This window comes from Phalaenopsis equestris, unplaced genomic scaffold, assembly GCF_001263595.1.
Source record: "Phalaenopsis equestris unplaced genomic scaffold, ASM126359v1 Scaffold204681, whole genome shotgun sequence".
Taxonomy (NCBI): domain Eukaryota; kingdom Viridiplantae; phylum Streptophyta; class Magnoliopsida; order Asparagales; family Orchidaceae; genus Phalaenopsis; species Phalaenopsis equestris.
Window position 1 is genome coordinate 52,046 of NW_018224217.1, and position 25,429 is coordinate 77,474.

Genomic DNA, 25,429 nt, shown 5'->3' on the forward strand with positions numbered 1-25,429 from the left:
AAGTAGAAGTAAGTGGGGGGGGGGGGGGAGGGGGGGGGGATGAAAAATATTTCTAAAAAAAACTTAAAATTTTATTTTGTTCTAAAATGTATTTCAAATAAATTTGATTTTGATTTGAAAAATGATTAAGTACATGAAGTTATATTAGGGAAGTAAAATTTTGATTTTAGAAATGAGTATGAAAGTTTAGTTATATTTTTAGAAATGAAGAAAAACTTAAAATTAAAAATTTTTAGTGTGGAAAATGCTAAATATAGTGTCACTATCTTTAGTAGGAAAAATTGTATTTTTGAAAAATTTAGAAATTTAGACCTTTTATTTTCAAAACTTGAATTGCTTTTATTGAAATTAATTTTCAAAACTATTATTATGTAAAAGAAAAATATCAACTCTTTGCTTTAAGAAAGGAAGAGTGGAATTCAAAACCATTAAAGGCTTATCCAGATATAGTAATCTTTGCCTGAAAAATAAAAAAAAAGAAATATACAAAAAAAGAAAAAAAACAAAAAAGAGAAAATATAAAGAAAAAGAAAATTTGAGAAAGGGAGGAGAAGCTTGAGGATTAGTATCTAATGAAAATTTTGTTTGACATCTAATCATTATAAAATATAAGGCATGAGAAACTCTTAAGCTTAATGACATAATATGGTATGTAAAATCATGCTTAATAAAAAATTTTAAGTAGAGAAAATAAAATACCTAAACTCTATTTTTTGAGAATCTACAATATTTCTGAAGTAGATAGGAACTCATATTTTCATATTTCTTATCATTAAAAATTTCTAAACTTTAAGTTGGTCACATACTTTAAGTTGAACTTTAAGTTGGTCACATTTACTAATATTTTTTGTAAATTGGACTACTATATTTCTACATCAAAATGTTGGATTTTAAATATTGAAAGGTCACTTGAGGATAAGTAACATCTCACGTTTGGGAGATTTTGATACACCTAAAATATAATCTTTTTTATACACAGTTTTATACCTATTTTTGAGATATTGCGCTTTAATGAATGGTATTTATGCGTTTTGAGATATTACACCTAAAGTTATAATCAAATGAATGAAAAATGATAAAGGGAGTTAAAAAAGGTCAAATTTGGAGTAAAAATGAAATGGGGCACCTAAGCGCCCAGAATTAACGCATACGCTCCAGAGTGTTCGCGCCTAAGCACCAGATACCCGCGCTCAAGCACCATAAGTAGTTATGAGGTGAATTATTTAATTTGAATGGATTTTTGAAGAGGTGTTTGTAGAAACCCTTGATAAAAATGTGGGAAATAGCCCATGGACATGAAAATTCAATTAATTGGCTTTTGTAGATGCAAATTCTAGAAGATTCATTGAATGAAGACACCATTTTGAAGAAACACCAAGGCATCCTTTCAATTTTTATAAGAAAAGACTTAGGTTTTCCAAGAGAAGAGGCTAACTACCCATCAAATTTACAGCCATCATCATCTAAGTCGTAGCCAAAACCGCTCATCACCGTCGCCGCTGCCCATCACCGCCGCCACCACCGACCACTTTTCTTTTTAGTTTGAGTGTTTTGTTTTTATTATGAGTGAAGGAAGAGAACTCAAAGGAACTTCAAGACATTTGGTGGAGATGATTTGAGATAAGTGTTTATCTTTGTGACTGCACTTGGTTTTATTTTAGATTTCTTGCTTGTGTGCATGATTTCTACTTTTAAACTCATGAGTAGTTGTGTTTTCTCCATGGATTATGAGTAGTTTTTCTTATCGTTTTCCATAAAATGATAAGTGATTAAGTGTTGAATTGAAGTTGTGTGATGTATTTGGCTTCAATGTTGAAAGAAGTTGTGATGATTTGAAACATTTCACTTAAATTACTTCTTAATTTGGCCAATTAAGATGTTAATACCTATTGTGAGAACTTGTAAGATCTAAGATGGTATTGTCTCTGTCAACAAATGGTTAGATTCAATCGCATATTTATTTTATGGATGAGAATGTAGTTCATGGGAATGAGTGCAAATAAATTGAGAAATAAACTTTTCAAGAGTGTAAAATTAGAGGACTTTCGAGTGGCAGGCTAAAGCCCCCAATTTGATTTATAGTTTAGGTTTTGATACAAGATGTTAGCCACCAAGTGGAGGGAGAAGTGAGAACTCTAGAATGAGAGATAGTATCTTCACTGCCTAGTCGGTCCTCAAGACTATTCAAACTATAGTTTAGCCAATATTCTTTACAGCATCTCTAGTAAAGACACAAATTATTATTGCTCCTTTTTGGCACACCACATTTAGAATACTTTCACAAACAAATTTCTCTACTTATTACCGTTTCAAAAAAGGAAAAAGATGTTTTATTTATATCACATTCATCTTGCAAGTACTTAACAAAGTTAATTAGTTGTTTACTTTATTTTCATAAACTAAAAATTTACAAAAGAATCGAATTTACATTCTTATTTTAGCATCTTATGTTTAAGTAAGAATATATTGTTAAGTAGATTTTTTTCATCTAAAATTTCTAAATTCCTAAAAAGTACATAGCAGTTTTCCTTATGGTATCGATATTCAGAGCTTAATCAAAAAAGTCTTATATTAACGATATGTATACCTATGTAGTATCACATATTTAAATATTATAATTATATTCTTATTTACTTTATAGTGGAAAACTTACCTAACTTTTGCTTTAGATCATGTTTTTTTTTGTTGAAAATTAAGAATTACTATTAAAGAAATAAAGTTATAATCGCATATATCGCATTTTACTTCTATATAGAAAGTCGGGACCAACAGCATGAAGGCGAACAAAGGTTATATTGAATTGCAATAAAATCATTGACCATCTTGCAAAGTGTCTAGAAAGTGTTGGTCCTGTCATCAAATATTGCAAGGGATTATCTTTGAAAATAAAGGTATCCTTATGAGAAAGCATGTGTTGTCTAAGCTTCTGGGCACAAAAATCAAAACCAAACGATGCTTCACAACAGGTATACATGTAATGTCTAAGCTTTTAGGCTGCAAAAATTAAAACCACACAATGCTTATCAACAAGAGTATACTTTACTTTCGCTGGCATTAGATATTGAGTCAAGTAGTAGAGTGTGTTTTCCTTACCTTCATCATTGACCTGAGCTAACAAAGCTCCGAGAGAGTCGTCTAAGGTTGTAGTATAAAGTATCAAACGTTTTACCATGATAGGGTCCTGTAAAAAAAGAGACGTCGTTAAGTATTTCTTAATCTCTTCAAAAGTCCATTCACATGGCTCTCCCCAAAAGAATGAGGCATTCTTTCGGAGTAAAGTTGGAAAAGGCTGACACCTTTGTGACAGAATATATATAAAGTGTCATAGGTGTCAGTTTACCTTGTAAGAAACTTAGTTGTTTCAAAGCCCTAAGAGGTGGCATTTCTAAGATGGCTTTAATCTTCACTAAGTTGATCTCGATTTCTCGATGATAGACAACGTGTCATAGAAATTTCCTAGAGGTGGCACTAAAGATGCATATTAAGGGATTTATCTTAAGATTTTTTTGTTGTAATCATTCAAACACCATCATCAAATCATACAAATGTTCTATTTACTGCTTGCTTTTGATGACCAAGTCATTCACGTAGCACTCCAGCTGGTTATGGATGAGGCCATAAAAAATCTTCATCATGGCTCGCTGGTAAGTTGCTCTAGCATTCTTCAAACCAAACAACATCACTGTGTAATAAAAGTTTATAATTGACTTTTTGAACGTTATTAGTGTTGCATCTTTTGAAGCCATATTAATCCAATTGTACCGGGAATATCCATCCATAAATGAGAAAATTTCGCTTATGGACATGATGTCTACCATTAACTCTAGTATCGGTAACAGAAACTCATCATTTGGACATGCTTTATTTAAATCCATGATTAACCGAAATATCATGTTATTTTAAGTATACATTTTATGGTAATTTTTGGTGACATTGCAGTTTAAAGAATGGTATTTTTCATATTTTTTTACAGATATATGACGTTTATGCATTTGGAATAAAAGTAGCAAAATGGACGAATTCTAGAGCTGAAAGAGTGAATTTTGGGAATTATGGCTCCGGATGTGTTAGATTAGAGCTAGAAGCACCATTTTATAAAGAGTTGGCGCCAGATTTGCCAGACTTGGCACCCAAAGCGCCAAAACCCAAAATAATGTAGAATTAACTAAGTCGACGCCTGATGCGCCAAAACAAGCGTCAGGCATGCCAGCGATGACTTTTTGTAGATTAAGGCAGTTCATGATGAATTTTGCATGACTTTAGAAAGGGACACTTGTTCTAAACAACTCTTGGAGTGGTTCAATGTATGTAGACACTTTGGAAGGTGCTTTTATGAATGGATATGCCTTTTGTATCAATGGACATGTCTTTTAAATTCAAAAGGGTTCACTATTATATAGAATTTTGAAGGGAATTTTGAATTCTTTTTAGAGGGAGGCAGCCTTTAATAAAAGATGGGTTTTGGAGACTTTGTAAGTGTGGCGTGTAAGGGCGGACAAGAGAATTTGAGGGAGGAGGAAGTAAAGGGCTTAGAGATTTTCTTCAAGGATTGTAATAGGAGAGGGAAGGTGGGAGATTTATTCTTCATTACACTCCTAAAAGAGAATTGAGAGTTCTTGTAAAGAGATAAAGATTTAAAGATAACTTTTAGAGATTTGCTTAGAAAGGATTGTGAGATAAGTTGTGTCTTTTATTTCTTTAGTTTTGTAGGGACTTCACTATTTGGTTCAATAGAGGAACCCAGGAAATCCCCCAAAAATGGTAGGTGTCACCCTCAAAAAAAGAAAAACTAAAGAAAAACTACAATAAAAAAGAAAAACTACAATGACTCAACAGAAGAAAATAAGTGTGAGATTGCATCTGTCCCCACATTAATCATTTATCTTTGTAGACCATTCTAATGCGAGGGACATTCATAATATCTCCTTGCAACAGATAAAAGAGAGCAGGTGGAGGGTTGACAGCAACTTCAGTCTCATTAGAGTGTGATCCAAGTTGGACCAACCAGTTTGCAGGTTGGTTACCTTCCCCTTAAATGAAAGTGAACTGAATTTGTATCTTTCTAGTGAGATCTCTGATTTTGCTTATCCAGTATGAGTAGCGTGAGGGAGTCTCCTCTTCCTGATTTAAAAGGGGAATAATCACAGCAGTATCCACTTCTAAGCAAATTCTATTCCAATTAGCTTTAGTGGCAAGTTTGATTGCCTAATACACATCAATGAGTTCAGTTTCAGTGGCATCAGTGGCCAGGACTGGGGTATAAAAGTATAGCAAGCACTTACCAAAATGATTTCTGTAGATACCTCCCACACCAACTCCATCTTTAGTAAAGCTTCCATCAGTGTTAATCTTCACAATAGGATGATTTGGGGTTTTCTAGTGGACTCTAATGACTTGAATAAGATCAGACTTAATGGATGTACCGGAGTTACAGATGTTAGGAAATCCTTTCCAATTAATCATCTTATGCAAATAAGTTACAAAATTTCTAGCAATAATACCCACATTTGGATTTCCTTCTTCAAATTTGACCTTGTTTGTTTCCATCCAGATGAACTAAGCAATGGTGAAAGGGATAGCATCTTACTTTCTTATCTTCCAGTGCCACCAGCAATTGACCAGCCTATCCCAAGTGAGCTCTTTCTGATCAATTGTCAATTGATTTAAGAACTGTTTCCATACTTGTTGAGCAAAGTCACATTCAAAGAATAGATGATTCAGAGTTTCCTCTTCCTTCTTACATAACCAGCATTTAGAGGGACCTCTCAATCCATTCAGCTTTAGAATGTCATCAGTAGGAAACATTTTATGGAATATTCTCCAACAAAAAAAGGACATAGAAGGGGATATGAATTTATTCCATAACTGATCACCCCAGGGGGTTTGCTCCCAACTAAAATTTTTAGAATATATGGCTTTGGTGAGGCCTTGGTGAGAAGTAGTCTGCCATAAGATTTTGTCAGCAATATTTCTATTAAATTTTATACTGGCCACTTTGGTAATAGAGTGAGGTTGCAGAAGACTTGCTAACTTACCCAGGGACCAGTTATCACCATCCCAACAATCAGCCACTTTCAATTCACTATTGTAGATATTGGTGATGGCGGAGAGCCAATCTTTGGGACACCAATTGTCAAGCCAAAAATTGATTTCCCCATTTCCCAGCTGCAATTTGTCTGATTTTTCAGCAATTTGTCTGATTTTCAGCATTTTGACCCAAATTCTAGAGTCACCAATTTTCCTTTGGACCAGTGTGGGGTGCTGATCTTTGCAAAACTTACCCCACATGAATTTTTCCTACAGCGAATTTTGAGTCCTAAACTTAATCCAGAGTTTACAAAAATTGACTTGAAGGAGTTGATCAAGGTCCTTAAAGCCAATTCCCCCAGCAATTTGAGGTTTAGCTGCTTTCCTCCAGGAAGCCCAATGCATTTGCTGTTTTTGACCAGACCACAGAAATTTATTAAACAGTCTCTCCAGCTGTATTTGAGTGCTTTTCTTTATGATAGTCATTTGCAGTATATAAGATGGGAAGGTAGTGATTATGCTCTTTCACAAAGTAATTCTTCCCCCATAAAAACAAGAAGGTATGTGTCCACCCATTGAAAAGGTTAGATATTTTATTCAGTACCTCATGAAACTGAGTTTGTTTGGTTTTACCAGTGATAATAAGCACCCCAAGGTACTTAACAGGGAGTTGAATAGTTGTGAAACCAATATAATCAGATGCCCAAAGTTTGTGAGTGGAGGATACATGTTTATAGAATACCATCTGACACTTTACTAGATTGAATGCCATACCTGAAAGAGCTTGGAACTTTTGTAAAATTTGGAAGACTTTTCTGATAGCATTTTTGCTGGCTCTGGAGAATACCATTATGTCATCAGCACATAGTAAATGAGTAATAGCAATGTTGGATCTATGGTGGTATCTGTTTTGATTATGATTCAACAAGGCTTCATCAAGCATTCTGGAAAAATAATCTATTGCAAGTATAAAGATGGTGGGTGATAGTGGATCCCCTTGCTTTAAACCTCTTGTAGCAATGAAAGAGCCCCTCCCTTGCCCATTTATCAGGATGGAATGTTCATTGTTGTGCAGCCACGTCCTGATTAGGTGGCAGAAACCAGTGTTAAATCCTCTAACACTTAGAACCTCCAAAATGAAATCCCAGCTTATGGTATCATAAGCTTTCCTTAAGTTCATATTACAAACCATATTACCCCCTCTACAAGCTTTATTCAAGTTCTGTAGAAGTTCTTGGGCCAGAAGAGTATTATCAATGATGGACCTTCCTTTCACAAAGGCAGTTTGATTGGGTTTAATTATAGAGTCCAAGTGAGGTTGTAGCCTATTCAAAATGATTTTACTGATGGTTTTGCTAATGACAGTGGTCAAACAGATGGGTCGGAAATGATTCCAATTTTTCTGTATTTCAGATTTAGGGATCAATACAGTGGTGGAGGAGCAAAGTACTTTCAAAGATTGTTGCCTTGGAAGAAGCTTATAATAGCAACAATAACATCAGTCTTAATAATTTCCCAGGACTTCTTGTAGAATTCAGCAGTAAATCCATCAGGGCCAGCAAATTTAATGCTATCGATGGAACTGATTGCATTCCATATTTCCTTTTCAGTGGGGATGTCAGTAAGCTTGAGAATAGCAGTGTAGTTCAGTTCTTCCATGAAGTGTGCCTTCTCAATGTGGGGTCTAAAGTTATGTTCCTGGTTAAGTAATTCTTTGTAATAACATGTAGCATCATTTGCTGTATCATTGTTGTTATTTAACAACTGGCCATTGGCATTTTGTATAACATGGATGGTATTGCATTTTATTTTATATTTGATATAAGAAGGAAAGAATCTGGTGTTTCTATCCCCATCAGTGAAAATATTCATGGTTGCCTTCTGTTTAAGAAATTTTTCCTGATAATCAATGGCACTGAGGAGGTTGTTCTGAGCAATCAGCAGCTTTTTCTCCTCCTCAATACCAAGCTGTCCCCCATTCTTCAAAGCTTTAACTTCATCTTCAGCCTTCTGGACTGTCGCATGAACATTTCCAAAATTGTTCCAGCTCCAACCTCTCAGGGCTTTAGCAATCTTGATTTGCAGTAAGCTTAGCTTGACTAAGGGGTCAGGGTGAGAGACCCGTTTCCACAGGTCAGCAATGTAATTACTATATGAAGGATGTGCAGCCCACATGTTGAGATATCTAAAAGGGAGGGGGGAGCTATAGTTATCAGTTGAGTTGATGCTTATAATAATAGTCCTATGATCTGAGCCAGCAAGGCTAAGGTGAGTAACAAAGGTGAGGAGGAAGTGATTGAACCATGCATCATTAACCAACTTTCTATCAAGCCTCTCCCAAATAGATCCCCTTTTCCAAGTGAAATTAGGTCCCTTGAAACCCAGATCAAAGAGACCAGCCCTGTGGATATTATCTCTGAAGGTATTCCTCTTGGCAAGGTTTGGAGTTCTACCTCCAGATTTTTCAAAGGTAGAAATGATACAATTGAAATCACCCCCCACCAACCATGGCGAGTTCACCTGTTGGCTGATGTGAATCAACCTATTCCACAGCTTATTTCTAGCATCCATTGTACATCCAGCATAAGTAAAGGTAGCTTCACCTTTATGTCCATTCATATTGAATGAGAGGTGGACAAATTGTGGATGATCAATTTGAATATCAAAATTTGTTTCTCTTCTGCAAAAAATCCAAATTTTATTATTAGTGTCCCCAAAATGAGTGAAGCCAGCAAATTTTTTAATCAGGTTTTGAGGATTCTTGTGAACCATGGGTTCAAGAATAACAATGTACCACAGTTTGTATTTGTAATTTAGGTATAAAACTCTTTAAAGGGACAGAGGGTTAGCCATCCCCCTTATATTCCAGCAAAGTAGATTAATCATGGAGTGGAGGATGTGGGGAAGGCTGGGATATAGATTTGGTTCTTCCTTTAAGGAGTGGAAACCCATTCCTAGTTCTATCAGCCTTCATAGATTGTACTCCTGCTTGTAAGTTTTTCACTTTTGTCCCTGGCTTTCTCTTTTTCCTTGCTGTTTTAATTTGCCAATCCTCCTCAATGGTTTGTTTCAGTTCATTAATGATTGGTTCCTTTGGGGCTTTATCAAGTATGTCTGTGATGATTTGCTTCCCCTTCTCAGCATGCAAGGGGGATATGGGTGTGACAATTGTGAATTCAGTATTTTCCACCCTGATTGATCTGTATAGTGGGATATCAACCTGACTGTTGGGTATAGATAGCTCTCCAAGAGGATCAGCATCTGGTGGATCCTCATTAGTCCTTGGGGGTGATTCTTCTATCCTTGTATTTGTTTCCTGTCTCTTTTCTAACAAAATTTATTCAGCAGTGCCCCTTGCATCATTAGCCACAATTTTTTCAGTAGCTATGTGGTTTCTTCTTGCCATCTTCCAGTTTGGGGGATGTAATCTGTAACATTTATCTACTGTATGCCAAAACATCTTGCAATGTGGACAATAGTAAGGCTTCTGTTCAGCTAATATATCCTTCCAGAACCCTTCAACATCAGAACCAATCCAGATTCTCTTCAGTTCAGGGAGTGTGATATCTCTTTCAACTTGAATTCTAGCAAGGTCAGGTCTAGCCTTATTATAAGTAGGAGCATCCACTCTCAGAGTTGTTTCGAGTTCTCTACCAATATTAAATAGAGCATTGAGCTTAAAATAGGGTAGAGGTAAGCCAAGTAACTTAAACCAGATGGGAACTACAGGAGGTTCTTTACTAGGATCAAAACCTGGGCTCCATTTGATGATCTTCATAACTGTTCCAGCAATGTTAACAGATTGTTTTGCAAACAATCTTGCATAATCTTCCTCAGCTGCCAATTGGATTAGAAGGTGTCTCCCATCCAAAAACCCAATTTTCCAATTGCCTATAAACTTCAGAGATTCAAAAAAACTTCTAACTAGGTCCATTTTGGGATGTCCTAGCTGAAATTTGCCCACTAGTGTGAACTTAACCTCATCTCTTAAAGCATTAATTTCATTGGTAGTGAAGTACACAACTGTTTCACCCTCTTTAGTTCCAAGAGGGTGAATACAAGGACTATTTCCATTTCCAGTAGCAGTATCATGTAACTCGTGTGGGAATACTAGAAGGTCATAATCCTGTAAAGAGTCAACGGATTTCCCCACCACTCCAACATAAGTTTCTTTTGTCCATTAGGAGTCAGTCAAAATGTCAATGGAAGAGGCCATCACCCTTCCAAAACAAGCATGTTATGATTTAACTAGACAGTAAAGACTATCCATAAGTAAACAGAGAAACCTAAGAGAGTATTCTCCCAAAGAAGACAGTCACTTCTAATACCCAAGAGATAGTAGCAAAAGAGACCAGTGGACTTTTCCTCCCCAAAGGGAGTTCAGCAAGGAATGAAGCCTCAAAAAACCAGTAATGGGACAAAAGAAGAAGAAACCAATGGAACAGTGCCACAAAAGTTAGCAGGGAATGAGCAACGACCCCCAATGAAACAATGTCAAGGAAGAAACTATAGAAACAGTAAAGAACTCTACCACCACCAACTTGTAGCAGCAGCTACACTCCATCATCCTGCCAGAAACCCTACTAGATGAAGCGGGCTCTCATCATGGGGCCTAGCACTGTGTGTGTGTGTGTGTGTGTGTGTGTGTGTGTGTGATCAGTTTCAGAGAGTAGATTATATTTTAAAAACAAATGAAATGCCGCTTAATTTTAATTTGGAAATTAAAATTTTTGAAGCATAGATATTGGAATTAATGAGACCATTTATACCTTCATTTGAAAATATGTATATATTGATTGCAATGGAATATGTTTCAAAATGGATTAAAACAATTACTTTACCTTGATTTGATGCCCGGAGAGTTTCTAAATTTTTAATTAAAATTACTTTTACAAGATATGGAATGTTAAAAATAATCATTGTCGATGGGGGATTTCATTTTAGGAATGCAAGAATTATAAGATTGGTGGAAAAATATAATATAATGCATAAAATTGCATTTGCTTATCATCCCCAGACTAGTGGTTTGGCAGAAGTATCTTATCGTGAAATTAAAAGAATTTTAAGAAAAGCGTGAATCCTAATCAAATGGATTTGTTTGCTATATTAAATATTGCATTATGGGTATACATGATAGCTTATAAGACACCTTTAGGAATGTCCTTATATAGATTAATTTTTGTGAAAACTTGTCACTTACGAGTAGAATTGAAGCATAACGCTTATTGAGCTATTAAGGATTTCAATTTCAATTTGAAAGATTCTGGTGAGAAAAGATTATTGTAATTGAATGAGCTTCAAGAAATTAAGAATGAATCTTACGATAATGCTTAGATTTATAAGGGGAAAATAAAAGAATGGCATGATCGGATAAATAATAAATAAGGAACTTGAGCCTGTATAGAAAGTGTTATTATACAATACAAGATTGAAATTATTTCATAGAAATTGAAGTGTAGGTGGAAAGGGTCATTTAGAATTGTAAATGTCTAGCCCTATGGAGTTGTTAATATTAAAGATCCCGAGATTAGAAGGATATTTAAACTGAATGGGCGTAGATTGAAACCATATTTTGATGGTCATAGAATAATTATTTAAGAGACTGTAATGTCGGGTCACCCACAATAAAGACTAGGAATGTCGGGCTGACGGAATTAAACCAAGCACTTTGTGGGAAGCAATCCATATTGATCCTTGTTTAGTTTGTTTTTATGCTTTTATTTGATTTATTTTACGTATATTAATATATTTGTGCTTCTATAGATTCCAAGTGTTTTAGAAATTTGACATTAAGAAAATATTTAAAAACATCTTTATTTTTTTAATTGTTTGTAAGAATTGAGAATTGATTAGATCAAATATGAAATGGCAAATTTTTTTGGAACCGGCGCATGATGCGCTAGATTGGCGCCTGAAGCGCCAGAATCAGTACATGAAGTGCCACGATAACAAAAATGACTTAAAAAAGTCTCAAAAGGCGGTTTTTGGTGGAATCTACTCTTTATAACTCTCAAAAAAGCTGATTCCAAGGTCAATTTTAGGGGGGAAAATGAGGAAGTCACTAGTTTTTAATTTCTATGGCCTCTCACTCTAAAAATTCCGCTAGATTTGGAATTTTCAACTGGAGAAAGTTCATCAGTTTTCATGTGCAAAAGTTACATGATTGTGTTCTTATGAAGAAGAGGCCAAACAAAGAAAGGGGGTTTGTGAATCAAGAATTCAACTCACCGAATACTGAGTAGAAGAAATCATTGTGCAGAGACGCTGGGAAGTGCTTTGCTACACTACTATCGCGGTAGTGGTCCATGTGGTGAAAAATTTCTATGCAAATCTTGTTGGAATCAACCAAGGAATTGTATATGTGTGAGGCAGGTTTGTGCAATTCACTCCTTTATAAATAAACAAGATATTTATGATTGAAAGTGTGCCTATTTGCCACTACCAGAATTTTACCCCTACAAAAGATAATATGAATGAACTCTATCGATACCTTACGTACGAAGATACAAATTGGGAGACCAGAGATGATGGAAATGTATGTTTTCCTTGATCATTTTTTAAATCCTGCTTCTAGAGCATGATAATTCTTTATTGTATCGAAATTACTCCACACTATGAAAATTAGTAAGGTAACTAAGGAGAGTGTTATTCTAAACTACTATATTCAAACTACAAAACGTGTTGATATTGGAGCAATACTTTTGAAATCAGTTTTGGGTTTGATTTTTAATGGATCTGCAACTAGATTGGGGCATCCATCCACTATTTTCCTACTTTGCAGTCAATCTCAAGTACCTTATGATAGTCGGAAGAAAGTGCTTTTTCCTTGAAAGCTGATGGATCCAGAAGTCTATTGCAACTATATTTGAATGGGAGATGAGAATTATATGAATGTGAATTATATGAATGTACTGATGATGAATGTACTGATGGATTAAGCATCCCAGAACTCATTGCCTATTCAACCTTACTTCAGTTTAAACATACTTTTGAAAAGAATTAAGAAGATAGAAAAAGAGGTACAAAACCTTATGCATGCATTTGGGAATGTTTTTGAATTGTTGGATCATTTGAATTGGAGACTTAAGGAAAATTTTGAACATATTGGTCATATTGAAGATGGTTTGGTACGTATGTTCAAGAAACATGCTTGGATTGGGGATGATTTAACTAATGAATTTCCTTATCAACCCTTCTAGAATTTTTACGTACACTACCAACCTATGGGAGATATTCATGAGGAAGAGGGCAAAGAAGATGTTTGAACGTAATATATGCATGAAATATTTTGTTTAGTGTTGCTTGATTGTGTTAATGTGTTGTGTTGGATTGCATTTACTTTTTTTGTTAAACTCTATTTATGTTTGTGTTTAGTATTTCGATGTTTAGATTTTAGTGTTATGATGTTTGGTTTGCTTTGGACAATGAAGTTGATGTTGTTAGCTTGAAAAAAAATGTTAATTCATAATAGAGCGGATTTTATATTTATATAAGTGAGTTTTGTGTTGTTTGTAAAAGTTTGGTTTTAGAGTAATGTTTAAATTATGATTATAAATGTTCATTTGAGTTAATTAGAGAAGGTCATAAAGGGATACATAGTCCAATTCCACAGAAAAGGAAAACTGAAATAATTAAGGCGTTGGTGCTAAATGCGCCAAATTGGCACCTGAAGTGTCGGTTTATAGAGAGTTGGTGCATGATGCGCCAGATTTGGTGCTATAAGTGCCAAATTCTAAAAAGTGACAAATTGCCTAAAAAACCATGAAATCTCAAAGTAAAACTCCATTTTTACTACTTGGGTCGTCTCCTACCTCTAAATCGTGACCTATAGCTTCACATTGTCCACGTTAGAGAAGATTTCAGAGGCCAAAGATCTTAGAATTCATCTTTTCTTGGTAAGAGTTTCACTTTAACCTAGAAATTTTTTATTTTCACCATGGATTTTTCCTACATTAAGGAAGATCCAAAATTTAAGATTTTTTTATGGGAAAGCTTGAAGAAAACTCATGGTGAAAAGTTTCTTACCAAGTAATCTTACATGGGGAGTTATATTTTTCATTTTGTAATTTATTTGTATTTTGTTTGGATTATCATGAAAATTCCAATGGCTTCATGAGTAAAGAGAGGAAAGCCGATAGATGATTGTGATGTGAGGAGATTTATGAATTTCAAAGCTCAACCTTGTTATAACACTCAAATGAAAATAAGAAAATTGATCCAGGAGTGGGCATTTGTTAACCAACATGGCGAGATAGAGAGGTTGATCAATGCAAAAAATAAAGAGAGGTTTTGCTACTTTACTACAATAGCGATTGTACCAATGATTCGGGAGTTTTATGCCAACTTGAGGTTTACCATTGACGATCACATCCTTGTGAGAGGTAAGCAATTTGATTTTTCAAGAGATAGGATCAAAGCTTTTTATGGGCTGAAAAATGTATTCCATTGCGAATACGCTGCATTCGTGATGATTGATTCATCACTGGATGAAGTGATTGCCTTTTTGATTGATGGAAGAGGAAATGAAAGATAAAAATAATAAGAAAGTTAACTTCTCTGCTTCCATGATGAATATTCAGTTAAAGTTATGGAACCAATTCATCTCTGTTAAAAACAAATCATCTGAGAAAAGTAACAAAGGATAAAGCCGAGCTAAACTTTTGCATTAAGAGAATGAAGTTAGTAGATGTTGGTGCTCTCATGGTTCATCATGCTCGGATTATAGCTAGTAGTGCTACAACTAGTGGTTTGGGTTATTGTGCCCAAATTTTCATTGCATGTGAGCAAACAGGAGTAGAGTCCTATAGAAATGAGGAAAGGCTGCAACCACAAAATCTTATCGAGAATTATAAGGTTCAAATAGTTAAATCATTTATTGAGTGTAGTTGAGGAGTTATTGATAGACCCTCTACATCAATTTTAGTGGCATCTACATCTCATCTGCTTGACTTAAAAATATTATGGAGTATCTTATGATTCAACAAATGGATATAGTTAATATGCAAAATCTTATTGGAGAAATTAGAGCAAGAAATACCTATAATGATGAGTATAAGCAGAGGAGAGTTCAACATGATATAGCTTTTGAGGAAGCTATGGTTAGGTGTCTTAGGGGTGAGTACAATGGGGTATTTTCAACTTGCCCCAGCTTCATTCCTTATGCTCCTATTCATGATAGAGTAGAAGAAGAAGAAGAAGAAGAAGATGATGATGACGAAGGCGATGAGGACATATATTTTTAGGAGTTTAGTTTGTTTTGTTTGTTTATTTGTTATTTTTTATTATGTTATTTTTTGGTGTCATTTGAAACAGTTGACATAAAAACTTTCATTTTTAGATGTGGACCTAAATTATAATAGTAACAGTAGATTTTTACTTTTCTGCATTTTTAGTATTTCAATTTTTGTTTCTATTTTTAATTTTTGGCAAATCCTTTACAATACATTATGTTCATTTAATGATTTAAAGCTTGTATATATTTTTAAAGTTAGAACCTGCAGTATACCAGAACCCAGTTTTATACTAAAAAATCCTCTATATGTTAGTTATTATTTTTATGCATTTACCATTTTCTTTCACCAACTAAATTTTATACCAACAAATTTTTAAATTACATAAAAATTTAAGCATGGGGGAAGGAAATTTAAAAAAAAAGAAATAAACTAAGTTTTATTTGTCCTTAGTTAACTATAGTTTTAAAATTATTTAACATGACTTCGGATGTTAAGATTTAACTTTAGATGCACCGGATTTGGAGCCTAAAGAGTCAATACCCAGAACAACATAGACTTAAGCAAGTTGGTGCCTGATGCGCCAGAACTAGCGCCAGATGCACCAGAGACAAATTTTTTGCAGATTAAGGTGGTTTGAGACAAATGTTTCTTGAATTTTGAATAGGACACATGTTTTAAACACCCCTTGGAGTGATTCAATGCATCTATACACTTTGGAAGGTTCTTTAATGAAGGGATTTGTCTCATGGGATAAATTTTGGATAAAATTATGGAGGGAATTTTGAATTCTTTGTGGAGGGAGGCAACCTTTAATTAAAGAGAGGCTTTGGAGAGTGTGCAAGTGTGGCGTGTAAGGGGCCAATAAGTGAGTTTGAGAGAGCGAGAGAGAAAGTCAAAGGCTTGGAGATTTTCTTCAAGGATTGTAAGAGGAGAGGGAAGGTAAGAGATTTACTCTTAATTACACTTTTAAGAGAGAATTGAGAGTGCTTGTAAAGAGATAAACGCTTGAAGAGAGCTTCTAGAGCTTTTCTTTGGAAGGACTATAAAATAAGTTATGTCTTTTATTTATTTTATTTTTTAAACTTTTTTTTATATATGAAATCCTTGTTTTGTTGTATCCTTTTCATGAATTCTGAGTAATTTTCTTTATCCTTCTCACTACTACGATATGGTTTTGTGAAGATTTGATTTTATTTTATAGTATTTTAAATGTAAATAATTTATGATAATTTGAACTCCGATATTCATTTACTTTTTGATCTCGCCAATTGAATTGTCAAAATGTGTCAAGAAACATATGTTCCGAAAGGGCTGTGATTTCTACAACATATGGAGAATCACATTTGATTTCATGGGAGATGATTTTATCTATGGATTTGAGCACAAAAAATAGGAAAATATACTTTGTTGGATGCAGAATTTGAGATTTTAGGATGACAGATTAAAATTCCCAATTTGGTCCAGTTGATTGAAAACTGATGCGAGAATGTTAGCCCTCAGACGAGGGATTAGTGGGAGCTCTCAAGTGGTCGTCGGTATCCTCCCAGCTTATCCACAGAATTAGGGACCAAACTCTTCATTAATCAAAGTTTTTTATGCACTCGGAATAGGGTAAAGAATAGAATTGCTTCTATTTAGAACAAAATAATTTATATATTTTTTCAAATGATTTTAATTTCTTTACAATCGTTATACTCATTATAAAGGGGAATGATGCTTTCTTAAATTTGAACTCATTGTCACAAAAACTTTGTTTAGTTTTCGTAAATTTTACTTTTGAAAGTTTAACAATTAGTTTAATTAATTTTGTCTTTTTACCTCATGTTCTTTAACATTCACTCTATTACTTAATATTTAAATTTAGCACTTCACTTTTGTAGTTCAAAAATAAAGTTTACATTATGATCCTAAAAAATTACTCATAAGCATTTATTACTTCCCTGTGAGATCGATATATAGGACTCCATTAGAGCCCTTTATTACTTCAGAGATACGTATACTTGCGTTATTTTTAGGGGTTTTGGTAGTTTAAAGATTTTCAAAAGATAAAACTTTTTTCACTAACGTTATTTTTGTTGGGATTAATTTACATATTTACTATTGTATCTGTCGTGTGTATTTTGTAATATTGAAATATATTTGCAAAATTAACACACTAAATCTACCCGCATTAGTCCCAGAAGTTGACACACACATGAATTTATGCATTTTCTTCTTAATCGACACAATGTTTGCTAGCCATTTAGGATATTTTCCTTCTCACACAAAGTTAGTTTCTGTTAATTTCATTACCTTAGCAATACTTGATCTATTTCGAGGCGGATTTTCTAGGACCTTGTTTCACTGGGTTCATACCCTTGTCCACTCCAAGCTTGTGAACTCCAATTTGCAGTTATAATCCTATCATTTCATCATAGATCCAAGGAAAGCAATCCTTGATTTCTAATAGTAACATGATCAAATCTGTAGGATCTTCCTTGCTGAGTAGAGCACTTATGAAGGTTGGTTGGGGTTTCTCCTGAGTCTCTGATAGAAGATGTTCTACTAGAGTTCGAGGTGGAAATTAAGTCACCAGTCAGAGAGTCTTCAAAATCATCTTCCACATCAAGTCAGTCCTTCCATTCCACTAGTAACAACCATGAAAAATTCTGAATCATGGACCGATCCTATCAAACCAAACCCGAGACCCTCTTTTGAGTTGAGAGTTTGACCTTTAATGTTCCATAACTTATCGAAGCACTAAATTTTATCCTTTAGCATTTGTTTCAACACAAAACCCTCTTGAATTAATTTTTGTACACACAGAGAAAATTATCCAAAGCGTAAGTACATTAATTTGTTAGCATCATCTTCTTCCAAATTTACTTGAGTTTCCAGATTAGGAAAAGGAGAAGCATGGTATAACATGATCAGTTTCAAACCAACACCCTGGACTTCCTTGACCTATAGACTTTTGACTATCTGAGAGTGAATTGGAGTTAAGTTCAAGGCCTTCATGTAGTGGTTGATCCGATCATACATTTACTTATATTCACTTTTCTCTATATCCTTCAAGGAGAACTCAAACTACGGCTTCTTCTGATTTATTGTCACTCTTTCTTTATCAGACTTATCTTCCTTGAAGCATCCTTCCACGTCATTGCTGATAGTTGGTTTTGTCCATTCAACAATCATGTTGGTTCTTCCTCGCGAACATCCTCAACCTTGATCGAGGATTTATGGGCTAAAAGAACCCCCATTGACTCATTGCAATGGAGTGGTGGATGATTGTCAAAGAGGAGTTGAACGATCTTACTCTTGAGATCAATTTAAATCTTCAATATTATTTAGCGCAACTTCTCTAGAACAAATGATTTTCTTTAGAGGAGGGTAATCGACGGCGTCTTCATGGATGCCTACTTTATGAATAGAGAAAAGTTGTAAATCTCCCTTGATGCAGTGTCCTTGTCCGTGCTTGTAATACTTGATGCACTGGTTCAGCGACGATGGGACCATATTATGTTTGCAAATCTTCGGTCGACCATGTAAAGCGTTAAATAAAGTTTCTGCGTTGATGATTGATCCTGATTTTATATGATAATATGATGTATGTTGTTATAATCTGAATTTTTCCTTATAATTCTTACTTTGTAATGGTGCCAAAAACTTGATCCTGAGCAATGGCTGGGCAAAAGCTTGACTTCAAAGTAAATGGGAACACATCTATTATATTTAAAAATGGGAAACTACAAAAGTATACGTATCGTTATCAAGTAATATAGGACTTTTTGGTTAAGCCCCGAATATTGAACCCACAAGAAAAAAAAATACAATATGTAATTAATATCAGAAGAAATTAGATAACAAATTCTACTTTGCAAATATTATTACTCAAACTATAGATGTTATAATATGAATGAAAGTTCAATTTATTTTATAATTTTTGATAATTGAAAGTAAAGTAAACAACAAACTAAACATAATTAGATATTTTTAAGATGAAGTTAATATAAATAAAATATTTTTTTCCTTTTCGTGAATCAGTAACAAGCATAGGAATTATAATGTGGAAGTATTCAAGTTGTGTTGTGCCAAATAGGAGGAATAATATACTTTACCCTTACTAGAGATTCTATAAAGAACATTGGAAAATTTAAAGTTAGAATAGTCTTGAAGATGGGATAGGTAGGGAAGATTCTAGCTCTCACTCTAGAGTTCCCTCTTCTCCCACCATCTTAGAGATAACATCTTATATCAAAACCTAAAACTTTAAATCAAATTGGGGGCTTGAGCTTGTCACTCTAAATTCCTCTAATTTTACACCCTTCAAAGTTTATTTCCGTATTTATTTACACTCAATAATTTGAATTACATTGTGATCCATACAATCTAAAGTCATTCTTATCATTATTTGACTGAAACAATATCATCTTGGATTTTATACGTTCTCAACACAAATATTAACATCTTAATTGGCCAAGTGAAGAAGTAATTAAAGTACATGGTTTAAAATCATCACAACTTATTCAGACATCAAAGATTAATACTTCACACAACTTACATCGAATACTTAATCACTTATCATTTTAAGGAAAATAATAAAGAAAACTACTCAAAATTCATGGAGAAAACACAACCACCCTTAAGTTTAAAAGTAGAAATCATGCAAACAAACATGAAGTCTATATTAAAACTAAATGTTAGCACAAATATAAAAAGCTTATCTTAAATCCTCTCCACCAAACTCTTGAAGTTTCTTTGAATCTCTTCTCCAATTTTCTTATACAATGCTCTCCACTCACACAATAAAATTCCTCTATTTTTCTCCTCTCTAAAATCATCCTAATTAATTTAAGAGAGAGAGGCTTCGGTGGTATCTAAAGGGGGGTGGCGGCGTGTGTAGGAGGAGGTTTGGAAGAAGACTCTTAAGCCCAATCCAAGTCCTTATTTTATAATTATTCAAAAGGTGCATTTGTTTCTCATCAAAATGTGTCCACATTCAATGAATCTTACAAAAGTTGCCTCCTTTCAAAAGCCAATTGAATGTATTTTTATGTCTATTAACTATTTCCCAAGTTTTCAGCAAGGGTTGCTTCAACCACCTCTTCAAAAATTTGTCCAAATTCATTGAATCATCAACTAACTTCTTTTAGAGCTTAAGCACGTTGTACTTTGCAATTAGGCGCGACCTTCTCGGTTTTGTTGGCTTGTAAGCGCCAGTTCTGGGTGTGTAGTAGCCACAGTTCTTTTACACACCTTCTTCATTTTTGCTCCAAATTTGATCAATTTTTTACTAGTTTTACCATTTTTCATCCATTTGATTGCACCTGAAATAAAACATAAAAATACCTTCCATTAAAGCACAATATCTCAAAATAAAGTATAAAAATGTGTACATAAAGACTTTATATTTTAGGTGTATCAAAATCCTCAAAACTTAAATCAAAACTTAACCTCAAGTGACACTCCAATCTTTCAAAACCAAAATAATTAGATTATGTAAATGAGTTTCTTTAGGATATTCTAAAATTTTGATCTAGAAATATAGTAGTCAAACTTAGAATAAACATTAATATATGAGACCAACTTAGAGTTTAGAGAATTTTAATGTAAAGAAGTCTGAAAATATGACTTTCTATCTAGTTCAGAAGTATTTGTAAATTTTCCAAATAATGAGTTTAGGCATTCTATCTTCTCCACTTAAAAATTTCTATTAAGAATAATTATACTTACTTTACTTTATCCTTAAGCTTAAGAATTTCTCAAGTCTTATACATTAAAAAATTAGATGTAGAAGCAATTTTTGATTAAGCACTAATCATCAAGCTTCTCCTCCCTTTTTAAACTTTCTTTTTCTTTTCTTTTCTTTTTTTTTTCCTTTATTTTGTTTTATTTTCTTTTTATTTTTCTTTTAAGGTGAGGATTACTCTATCTTGATAGGCATTTAACAATTTTTAATTTCACTCCTCCTTTTCTAATGCAAAGTTATAATATAAATCTTTTACTTAAGAATATAATAATTGTTTTGAAAATTATTTTTAAAAAAAGAAATTTAAGCATGGAAAATAAAAGTCTAACCCTTCTAAATTTTTCAAAAATACAGCTTCTCCTACTAAAGATAGTTACAAAACATTTATCATTTCTACACTAAAAATTTTTAACTTTAAGATTTTCTTCGTTACTATAGGTTTCAACTAAATTCTCTTACTCATTTCTATATTCAAAATTTTACTTCCCTAATATAACTTCATATACATAATCATTTTTTTAAATCAAAATCAAATTTATTTATAGTATATTTGAGAACATACAAACTTTAAAGTGAAGAAAAGTAAACAAACACACTAACAGAAATTCACAATTACAGCAAAAAGAAAATACATGGTAGGTAATTGAAAATTTTAATCATGAAGTTCTTAAGTGAAAGTTAGTAATATTCTAAACCTTCCTAAAATTCAGGATTAAGTTCAACACAAACTAACAAGATGCACTAAACAACAAAGTTAACACAATTACTACCACAAAAATAAAATAAAATGACTCACAATAACATAAATACATGAAAGCAATGTTTAACAGAACAAAACACAAACAATAGTAGCAGTCTCAACAAGTAAAACATAAAACAAATTAACTGTACAATATAATTGTACCACATAAAGTTCACAACAAAAAATAAAAGAAAAACTAAAGTACCCAGTTTAATCCTCCTCCTCATCATCATCACTGTCATTGTTGTCCCAAATGGTAATAGGTTATTAAGGACATGAAGGAAAAACTAAACTTTAGTTACCCCTTATAAGGTTTCCCAAACATGAGTGAAATTTCTCCTCATAATCACTATGTCTTCTCATATAACCATCTATGTGATCTACAAAATTCTCTAAATTTAATATTTTTTCTGCATTATATTTGATGTTATCTAACATCCTTTGTAATAAATATGACGGTGAATCAAAACCAGAAGTTTGACCTTCTAATGTGGATGCACATCAGGAAGAAGCGTGAGAAGTAGTGGCACCTGAACTCCTAGAAAATCCTCCTCTCCAATCAAAGATCGAATGTTGTGAATAATACTTTACATTAACACTTTTGATGGCCTTCAAAGGCTTTAGTGTCTCTTCCCAACTATCAAATATAAGTCATGTCTACTCACGTAAGGAAAATATCAAGGATGTGAATCTCAAACCTGTAGTAGAAGCAGTGGTAGTTGAACTAATGATAGTCTAATAAATCAGAGATCCATTTTCAACTATCTCAAACTACTGAGTGCAATAGTTAAAGCTAGCTCTATTCCAAGTAACTTCATTGAGGTGGTTGGTTGTTAGTGGACGAGTGAAATAAAGTAGTGCCACGCTTTTGATATTTCATCGAACCTTGATGCGGGGAAGTTTACTCTTCTTTAATTGGTGATCTTCCACAGTCCTCTTCCACCAGTCAATGATGATATGATCTCATCTAACTCCTCATCAGTCGGTTTATAATTTGAATAAAAACACAACATATTAGAGGGCAACTGGTAAAATAGATGTATTACTTTATGAGAGAAAGGCGCTAATTTTCTTTGAACAATGAATTGATCTTCTTCAGCTTCAAGGAGATTAGAGTAAATCTCCTGAACAACAACAATCACAGCCACAACAAAAAAATAGTAAAATTGTTCCCACTGTCGGCAATTAATTAAATCTTTCACTGCTCCACCTGAACTTTTAAAATATCTCCTAGGAATCACTTTCCTCGATTGCAAGTGTTGTTATATATGTCCTAAGTTTTCGTGCTAACAAACTTCCTCGAATTGAAATGGGACTTCCCTTTACTCCTCCTCATTCTTTGGGCCATTTCTACAAATCATATAGAAGTCACAATAAATCCTAAATTCAACACTAAATCATTAAACTCAACTTCTAAAAGCTTAAACTATCTTTTCTATGTGTTTTACATAGGTTTTTCTCAAATTTTCACCTTGAATAGTGATTTTCGTTCAAATTCACAATGTGCTCAAAATACATGGTGAAAATAAAAACTTTTTACACAAAAGTGAAGCGCTTACCTCATGAAGATCAAATCTAACAAATTTGGCTTAAATCTAGCAAGAAATCTCAACTATAAAGGAAGCCCTAACTCTCAAAATAATGAAAACTAGAGAAAGAAGAGAAAGTTGGGGTGAAAATGGAGATTTTTGACTCAAATTTTCACTTTTAACCATTCACGAATCAGTTTAAGTGAACCAACACTTTAAGCGTGAATGGTTTGATTCTTAGGCACATTTCTCAGGTTGTCCAACACTTAACCGCGTGGTCTTAACGCTTAGGCACCAGTGTACAAATTATGATATTTTTTATTTTAAATGAAAGGCACATCTAGCCTAAGTCAACCACCCTTAAATGGTCTTATATGTCTTTAATAACAATTTTCTTCCCCTTAAGCTCTCCTCTTTCTCAAAATCACCAATAATAACTAATTTGATTCAACACAAATTAACACAAAATTTAATACACAAAACAAACACATATATTAATTCAAAAGAAATTACAACCATTTATGATACATTATTTCTCAATCCAAAGAGCCTTGGATGAGGTAATTCCTAAGCACAAACACTAAACAAACTTAACACTAAAAACACATAAAATAAACTTAACACTAACAAACAAACACTTAACACAGATAAACACTAAAGTTAGAACTTAATTTTACGCTCCTTCGAGTGGAACAAATTCTGGCCTTTCATTAGTTTCCTGTTGGGCATTTGGAATGTAGATCCGATAGAATGGACAGTGGTTAAGATCTCTTGTTGATTCTTCCTCACTCCATTTGTTTATCAAATACCTTGTTTATTTCTTCTATTAAACTTGTTCTCAATATGCTCCAAATGTACATTAACTTCATTCACATTTTCTTCAATTGAAGCCACGTCGGCCTCAATTTTCATGATTTTCTTTGTTATTCCTACTATAATAATTGCTATGAAACCATTGTATAACTCTTGTGCACTTTGACTAAGGAAAGCTTCCTCCTCTTTCTTCATATCAATCACCCATGAAGACATTTTTCTGAGATCTCTCACTCTTCAATTAGATTTTAGGGTTAAAATTGAAGTGGGCTGAGAATTCTCTTCATTCCTATTTTTTATAGGCTTTAAACCAAGCCTAAAACTCTAGAAAGGTTCTCAAACCACAAACCCACGTAAAAACCCACTAAACCACATTAAAATGTTTTAGAACCGTAATTTAGCGAGTTTAGTTAACTATTACGCTCAAGCGTCGAATGTTGGCGCTTAAGCATCGGTGTTTAGTTTAGCCCAGGTTAGCTCAATGTCCAAATACTCATTCTATAATTCTAAATCATATGTTAAGGCCTTATAATCATTACTGAATCATTATAAATTCAAAATATTTCTACATTTTCTTAATCAAATATAACAACATAACATTCAAAACAAAAACACATAGATAATTATGGATTACCTCTCATAAAGTGCTTGGTGTAACAACATCAGCCCGATGTAACCAGTGCTTATTCTAGTTGACCCAACATCATAAGATCATTTAATTTAAGTTGATCCCCTTTAAAGTAGGGTTTTAGCCTGTGACCATTTACTTTGAATATATTATCAGATTTATTATCTTTGATATCCACAGCTCCATATGGATAAAATTTTACCACAATAAATGGGCCCATCCACCTGGACTTCAGTTTTCCTGAAAATAATCTTAAACTTGCATTATATAGCAAAACTTGTTGCCCTAAAAGTTTTTAGTAAGAATTCTCTAATCACGCCACATCTTAATCTTTTCTTTATAAATATTAGCACTCATAAGATTCATTCCTTATCTCTTCAAGCTCATTTAATTGCAATAATCTATTCTCACCAACATCCTTTTAATTATAATTAAATTCTCTAATAGCCTGATATGTTTTATGCTCAAGTTCAACTAGTAAATGACAAGCTTTTTCAAATATTATCCAGTATGGGGAAATTCCTATGGGAGTTCTATATACAGCCCTATAAGCCCACAAAGTATAATCAAGTTTGACTGACCAATCCATTTCTATTGGATTTACAGATTTTTACAATATTCTTTTAATTTAATGATTGGATAATTCAGCCAAACCACTTGTGTGAGGATGATAAGCAGTAGTAATTTGACGGTTGATAAAATAGTTCTTTAATAATTTTTTTATTATTG

At 33.4% G+C, this 25,429-nt stretch overlaps 1 protein-coding gene across 1 annotated transcript; it reads right to left on the reverse strand.

Moving 5' to 3' along the window:
• Window positions 1–7,479: 7,479 nt before the first annotated feature.
• Window positions 7,480–8,598, reverse strand: LOC110036291. The gene has a single exon (XM_020740698.1). It carries the CDS (start codon window positions 8,596–8,598, stop codon window positions 7,480–7,482), a length of 1,119 nt encoding a protein of 372 aa, XP_020596357.1.
• Between the last annotated feature and the right edge of the window lie 16,831 nt (window positions 8,599–25,429).

What these genes read in the sequence shown, in the direction of transcription:
- LOC110036291 (XM_020740698.1), bottom strand. Translation starts at nt 8,598, where the DNA reads ATGGATGCTAGAAATAAGCTGTGGAATAGGTTGATTCACATCAGCCAA.